Here is an 8,367-nt window from a genome sequence, read left to right on the forward strand (position 1 = left end):
TCTTCCTGAACACCTTTTAGCCTCAGATTCCATCCTCCATTCAAACTCTAGTAAGTTAGGGTGCGTCTGCACCCACATCATTTTTTTTTCTTCCTAGTCTTTATAACACCCTGACCTCTAACCTCACCCCTAGCCAGTACACACTAGGGTAGCATCATCTACAGACAGGAAGTAGAACTGCAGTCAATTCAATAATTAAATTGAAAAATAAAAAGGTGGTAGAAGGAGGCCACTATAAGTGCTTCAGAGGCAGCACTGCTGTTGCAAATTTCCCAAGATGGCGAACCGGACGGTGAAGGATGCTCACAGCATCCATGGCACCAATCCGCAGTACCTGGTGGAAAAGATCATCCGAACCCGAATCTATGAATCCAAGTACTGGAAGGAGGAGTGCTTTGGGCTCACAGCTGAGCTTGTTGTGGATAAAGCCATGGAATTGAGGTCCATAGGTGGTGTCTATGACAGCAACATCAAGCCAACTCCTTTCCTGTGTCTGACCTTGAAAATGTTGCAAATACAACCAGAGAAGGACATCATAGTGGAATTAATCAGAAATGAGGATTTCAAATATGTCCGCATGTTGGGGGCCCTATACATGAGGCTGACGGGCACTGCCATTGACTGCTACAAATATCTAGAACCTCTTTATAATGACTATCGGAAAATTAAGAGCCAGAACCAAAATGGAGAATTTGAGTTGATGCACGTGGATGAGTTTATTGATGAGCTACTACACAGTGAGCGGGTTTGTGGCATCATCTTGCCCAGGCTTCAGAAGCGCTATGTGCTAGAAGAAGATGAGCAGCTGAAGCCCCAAGTCAGTGCCCTGGCAGAGGACATGGAAGATGTGGAGTCCAGTGAGGAGGAAGAAGAGGATGTCAATGACAAATTGGAGAGGACCCCATCCCTGGATCACTGTCAGCGAAGATACCGTGACCTGGACAAGCCCCATCCCTCCCCAAAGCTGCGCTACAGACAAAGCCGGAGTCAATCTCCCCAGAGATGCAGCTGGTCTTTCAAAAGGAGGAGTCCCTCCCCCTGTCAAGAAAGACATCACAGCAAGAGACCAAGACGCCACCGAAGCCAATCCCGAGAAAGGCTCTACTACTCCCAATCCAAATCTCTACGCCATCGTCGGAGCCACAGACACAGGAGACACTCAAAGTCACCTAAAAGGTCAAAGAAAAGCCACAAGAAGAGCCGGCGGGGGAACAAGTAAGGATTGCCCACCTGTCCGCCAGTATCCTGGGCTCTGAAGTCACAGCCCACATGATCTGCCTGGCCTGACCACCCCTGTGATGGTTGCTTTTGTGTCTTCTGTAGCTCTTCTTGCCCCTGCCCTGATTTTTATGACTTTTTTAAATTGGCCTAAGCTGAGCTATGTTGAATTTTTGTGACATGAAGACTTACTTTGGATCCTTCCCCATTTGTTTGGTGAGAGGAAAGATGTTTCACCCTAAGGCAGTGATGGGCAACCTTTTGAACTTTGTGTGTCAAAATTCACCAAAAAACCAAGCATAACTCAGGTGGTGTGTCACTTTGAGAAAAAACAAACATAATTTTGTGATATTTATAGTTCAAATAACAAAAATGTATAATTGTAATATATAACTATTTAATAAATCAAAATAGGTAGATTTGTCTTTGATAGTGCACAGAGTGTCTGAACTACACTACAACAAATGTTTCATCCTAGGCATGCGACTCCATACTTCTCTGTATGCAGCTGCATGTGGCCATGTCATTGAAAATAGGCATGTCATAGATTTGCCATCACCGCCCTAAGTGCTGCCATGACTCCTTTTGTATCCCATTTCCTTTTTCTGATCACACAAGGTTTATCTGTAGACAATAAACTGTGATTGGCCACAAAAACAAACAAATAAATAGATAAGTAAATGAATAAATGGGTGACTGCCAATGATTCTGAAGAACATGGCCCACATTGTGAAAGTATTGCTTCCCATTTATCTATAATGGCTCCCATTTCCAGAGAGCATTAGGGTTCACACAGCTTACAGTTTCAGAATGGTTTCATGTAGTACTGTTCCTGGGTGTATTTGAACTGATAGGATATCTTGCAATTTATCCATTCCTCCCCAAGAAAAAACAACAGAAAGATAGCTTGATTAATCTCAAGACTCAGAAGGAAAATCTACTTCCCTACTCCCCCCTTACCATCTAAGCCTACCCAGTCTCTGCCTCACCCTGTTCAAACCATCTCTTGCCCTGCCCAACCCATCTTTTGCCCTGTTCAAACCATCTTTCATCCTTGACAAACCATCTCTCCTCTCACCCACTCCATTGCAACCCAAACAACAAGCCAAGCAGCAGTAATCAAAGATAATTCAATTAAAGACATATTCCCCTTAAGGGAAGTTCCCATTTATAGTAGTGGGGACTTAGTACACATTAGACATCATACACCTTTCTCGCCACAAGATACTGAGAGATTTTTTTAAAAAATCCTTCCTTTGATGATGACCCCATTGTAGTTATAAATAAACTTGAAAGTACCAAACTTATACTCCCACATGCAATTGTCTTTATTTGTACTCTCCTCCTATAACTGGACTGAATATAATACCATTACAAAAGTCCATAGACAAATTGGACACTATTTTGGCTGAAACATTGAATTCCTGTATTTTTTTATTATTGTTTTTATTTGCAATAGGATATTTGAATTTTTTTTCCTCTTATTTTTTGTGCTTAAAGCACATGGAATCAGTATTAATGATTTTTTTATTTTGAAGGATAAAGTTTACAGTAGCCCTAATACGAATGCATACCCAAAAGCTTTAGATTATGGAAATCTGCCATGAATTGTTAAGTATTATGAGACTTTTACTAATAATTGTGTCTGATTTCAGAAGAAGGGATCACAAAAGAGCCACTGCACAGTGCCAAGAAGCACAAGGTCAAGGAGCCCACTAATCCCTGTGGGATTAATGAAAATTTGTGCCAAGACAGACGACTTATTTTGAGATTCAAGGAAGCGGCTGTTTAACAACTTCAGACACTGGACTTCCCCATACCAGAATTGCTACAAGTACTTCAGTTTGACTTTCATTTTGGCTCCCCCATCCTGAGATTGAAATAAAATCAGACCAGGGAATAATCACATATTTCCCTTTCACATCAGAATCTAGTCCTTTCTCTCTTATAGTATGGCAATTTTCTGTAGTCCTGGCTGCCAATGGGTAAATGCTATATTGCTACAATTGTACTGCAGACTTATAGGACAATAATCATTTTAATTGGGCCTTGATGGTGATTCAAGGACCTGTTACAGGTTTATTTTTTACTCATAATTTTACATATGTAAGATTCTAATATATATATATATATATATATATTTTCCCCAAAATTTAATTTTTTCTCTTCTATTTGTTTTTTGTTGGGTTTTGGGGGTTTTCTGTGTGTTTTTGGTTTTCTTTTGGCAATTGAGTAATATACCCCATAACTCAGCCATGTATCCTGGGGTGATCCCAATGTTGGTCAACACCTTGGGGGAGAATTATATAATTATCCTTAAATCCAAGGTTTGAAATGTTTTGGAGAAATTTAAATAAAAGAAACTTGCCAACACCCTGCATAGAGAAAGTGAATCTTTTGGAGAGGTGCCATAAATATGTCTGCAGAAACCATACAATGAATCAAAGGATCCAAAGTGAATTTTGGGATATAATGAACTGAACTGAAGGGGATTGGACATATCAGTTATTCTGAATGTAAACTCTTATACCAAAGGGGAATTCCCCCTAGTTGGCCTTTTGTCCATGCATCTATCAATCATTGTTTTTCCTTTCTTTCTCTTTTCTTTCCCTCTTATCCCCAAATTATTGTAATTCCCCCTTAGGAAGTGCAATATTCTATACACCTCTAGTAAGAGAATCTTTAGAGGTAAAAGCTGATTATTTGAAATGATTTACTAGGGAGACTAGGCATGTTAATCTCCTGACACTCTCAATTGGGGGGATTTCAACATGCTTGTCTCCCAGTAGAATCACAGGGGAGATTGTGAAAAGGGAATTAACACTCCATTTGTTTTCTTTAATGTAATCAGTCAGGAACTTGAAGATCATTTAGCATTGATTGCAAGGAAGTTTACACTCTCAGAGAAAGGAAGTTCACACCCCCAGAGATAGGAAGTTGATCCCACAGGCACTGTCCCTCTGGGCAATGCCAGACAAATTAAGGGACTATGATTGGTTCCTGAGGTATGACATGGGAGAGCTAATGGGTGGAGAAAACTGCATATAAGTTGAGACTCAGCCACTGCTCACTGACTCTTACTGGAGATTCCTGTGTTTGTGGCTCTTACTAAAAGATACTCTCAGGCTTCTGACTGGAGATTGGAACCCTGTTGGGGACAGAGCTAGATTTCATTGAAGCAGACTCTAGGGGGGTAGGCTAGACAATTCTCTACCTCCTTTCTACATTTTTCTCTCTTTATTATCTTTACTTTGATGTAATAAAAGCTACTAGCAGCCTCATAATTTAATTTTTCATTATTATAGTTGGCAACCACCTTTTTAACTATTACATGGGAGGGTCAGGAGGACCTGAGTTCAAATCCAGCCTCAGACATATCCTAACTGGGTGACCCTAGACAAGGAAGTCACTCTGTTCACCTCAGTTTCCTCAACTATAAAATGGGGATCATAATAACACTTCCCTCCCAGAGTTATTCTGAGAATCAAATGAGATTATATTTGTAAAGGGCTTGGCACTTTGCAGCCACTACAGAAATGCTTATTCCCACTCTTCCATTTACCCATCTCTACAAAAAGCTCTTCTTTCCCTTGACCTCTCTGATTATCCCTGGCTTTACATTCACAGCCTCTTAGAGGACCTGGGGAGGACTCAGGTGTTCATTTGAGTCCCCCCTCCTTGAAGACCATCCAGCAAAGGCTGAATAATCACTTCCCAAGTATGTCACAGAGCAGATTTGTATTCAGGATGGGTTGAACTGGTTGGCCACTGGGGTCCCTTCCAACTACAAGAGGCAATGATTCTGTGTGTGACTAAGGGACAGTCCTTAGCTTGTGCTCCCTTCCTCATGCCCTAAACTAGACCCTGAGGTTCCCCATTCAGTCAGCTAATCTAGTGCCCCAAAAGTCAATGCTGGGGAGTAGGAAGAGACAAGAGGCACTGAGTGCTAGGTGTGAAAAAGGTGGAATCAAGTCCCAAAGTTAAAACAAAGAATGAAAACGTATTTGTACTGGCTTATTAAGGGAGTCAAAACGGAGTTGGTGAAAATACATTGGTAGAACCATCTGAGCTCCTACTGGTCAGATCAGTCACAGTCAGAAACACTGTATAGTGACCCTGACATGGTGATGACATTTTGGTCCTCTTTGAGTACAAAGGACAACAATCAACCAAGGAAAATGCAAGAATGCCCCAGGAAAACTTAGAATGAAACAAATCCTACTCTTTTCGGTAAAGAAGCAGGAACTATTTGGACAAAATTCTATTTATGTCCTCAGATGAGATGGCTATCATAGAGCTCAAAGGCCATTGAGTCTAAATCCTTAATTTATTGAAGAGTTAACTGAGACCTGGAATGCTTAGGTGCATTGGATTATAAATCATGAGGCCCAGCTCCCTCTTTTGATAGAGGAAGAAACTGAGTCTGGGAATAGTTAAGTGACCTGCCCAAGATCATAGAAGTAGAAGACTTGATCCCAAACCTTCTGACTTTAGAGAAAGGCATGTTCTGGTCTGCCATTCTGTTTATTGGATGTTTTTGCTTAACTGTTTTTGCTTGGTTACAAAACAATAAAAAGTTTCCATGTGAGGGGTGAGAGGACATGCTTCCAGAAATTACTCTGATATAAGGACAAAAAGTATTCAAAAGCTCAAAGAAATTTGGCAGCAGCAGCAGACTTTCTCTCTTTCCATGTTCCTAAGAGCTTAGCTTCCCCAGCCTAGAGGCAGAGACCAAGCACCTGCTTGCCTTTGTCTCTGCCTTTCTTCAAGAATTTCCCAGCTCCTTTCCAGGCTGGACTTTTTTCTCTCCTTCTCCCTCTTCTGCTCCCCTTTATTTTTTTGATCACTTGTTACTTGTGTATATAAGAAAATGCTTGCCTTGAGTCTCTTTTTTCTGCCCTTGGAATTCTACATTTTCTGCTAACTATCTTTATAATTAATTTTTTGTTTGTTTGTTTTTAAACCCTTAACTTCTGTGTATTGGCTCCTTGGTGGAAGAGTGGTAAGGGTGGGCAATGGGGGTCAAGTGACTTGCCCAGGGTCACACAGCTGGGAAGTGTTTGAGGCCGGCTTTGAACCCAGGACCTCCTGTCTCTAGGTCTGACTCTCAATCCACTGAGCTACTCAGCTGCCCCTTTATAATTAATTTTTAAAGCAACTGAGTGTTCGCTTTTCTAGGTGGTTGAAATGAATTACATCAGCGACTATATTAGCCCCCAAGGGCAGCTAGATGGGACAATGGTCAGAGTGCCAGACCTGTAGTCAGGAAGCTTCATCTCCCTAAGTTCAAATCTAGCCTGTAAGGGGGAAAAGGGGTTTTTTGGTTGAATATATTAAAGATTTGTCATCAGAGGATTGAACAATTATCAATCCTCAATTAAGAATAATCTCAAGTCAAAATTGACTTTTATGGAAGTTTATTTACAATTATGAAGAGAGAAAGTAAGAGAATTGGAGAGAAGATAAGATAGGATAAGTGATCTAACACACTGAGTAATTTGCTCTGGCCCCTGGCTCAAATCAGGCAGATTTAACTAGTCCTTAATTGGAAAAAAGTCAAGCCTTGAGCCGAGGGCCAAGGCCCAAAGGTCCCGAAGATGTATGAAGCAAAGCTTCAGTCTCAGAGTCTCTTTGAAAGGGAAGTCCCTTAAGAGAAGTTCAGGAAGATTCAGTCTTGACACTCACCACGTGGAATTCCAAGAAGATATTAAGAAAAGTCTCACCAAGGTTTCAGGGTCCCAGCCAGCACTCCTCCATGAACCAGAAGAGCTCCTTCAGGACCTCTTCACAAACCAGCAGAGCTCCTTCTCTAGCAGCAGACTTCTTGACTCACTCAACTCTTTTTAAAGGGGTCACTTATGCATCACTTCCTGTGCCTCCCTCCTAAGTTGTGTGTCCAATCACAACAGACGCTGCTCTTAGGACTGCCTAGGAGGCAGTCAGTCGATTCTAATTCATCACCCATTCTAGCACATGTGGGTTATGGATCCCCCAAAATTGTTCTCACCTTTGGTGATTAAATCTAAAGATGAGCAGTGTAGACTTAATCTAATTATCACAATCCCCACTCTGATCATTTGGGAGACCAGTCACCCCAATTGATCATTCGACATAATCATCTTGTACCCCTAAAATCTAACTATAATAGTTAGAGATAAGAAGTAGGTAGACAAGCCTCAGACACTTCCTAGCTGTGTGACCCCAGCCATGTCATTTAACTCTGTTGGCTTCAGTTTCCTCATCTGTAAAATAAGCTAGAGAAGGACTTGGAAAACCACTCCAGTATCTTTGCCAAGAAAACCCTCAATGGGGTCACAAAGAGTCAGACATGATTGAAAAACAACCGAACAACAACAAAATATTAGACCCCACTAAAGAACCTTTCTGGTGTCCATTTAAATGGCTCATGCTTAATGATCATGTTATTGCTTTGAAAGTAGTCTAGATCCCAAACAAAGCTACTTGCTGTTCCCTATATATGACATTCCATCTGTCACTGGGAGCTTTTTCACAGGCATTTCCTCTAGGCAAAGTACTCCCTCCATCCTCTCTAACTTGTATAATCTCTAGCACAGCCCTGATGCCTTTTCTCTGAAGCCTTATTCCCATCTCCTCCTTCTCCATCATTATTTTCTCCCTCTTGAAATTACTCTGTATGAAATTCACATTTACTTATCAGTGCACATGTTCTATGAACCCTGTAGAATATAAATGATATAAGAGTAGAACATAAGACTATAGGTGGGGCTAGTTCATATTTGCCTCTGAACCTCCAGTGCCTAATAAATTGACTGGCACATAACAGGTACTTAATAAATAAATTCTCTCTCTCTCTCTCTCTCTCTCTCTCTCTCTCTCTCTCTCTCTCTCTCTCTCTCTCTCTCTGTTTCCTTTCTTGTCTCAGTCTATTCTTTCTTGGAACATTTATTTAAATTGCTCTCAATAATTCTTAGAATCACAACTCAAGGTTAAGANTAATCTTTTCATGGTTTAAGAATTAGAAATATATGTGTGTGTGTGTGTGTGTGTGTGTGTGTGTGTGTGTGTATGTAATATATTTAACTATATATGCTTTCTCAATTTTTAAGAATAATGTGTGATGCATAGGCTAATTCCTACCAAGTTCAAGTCTCTCTTGTCTTTTAGAGA

The 8,367-nt window shown here is 40.9% G+C and overlaps 1 protein-coding gene across 1 annotated transcript; it reads left to right on the forward strand.

Annotated features, from left to right (window-relative positions):
- Positions 1-277: 277 nt before the first annotated feature.
- Positions 278-1,219, forward strand: LOC123234481 (pre-mRNA-splicing factor 38A-like). Its single transcript, XM_044660380.1, has one exon. The coding sequence runs from the start codon at positions 278-280 to the stop codon at positions 1,217-1,219; it is 942 nt and encodes a 313-aa protein (XP_044516315.1).
- Positions 1,220-8,367: the final 7,148 nt, after the last annotated feature.

Source organism: Gracilinanus agilis, chromosome 2, assembly GCF_016433145.1.
Source record: "Gracilinanus agilis isolate LMUSP501 chromosome 2, AgileGrace, whole genome shotgun sequence".
NCBI classification, from domain to species: domain Eukaryota; kingdom Metazoa; phylum Chordata; class Mammalia; order Didelphimorphia; family Didelphidae; genus Gracilinanus; species Gracilinanus agilis.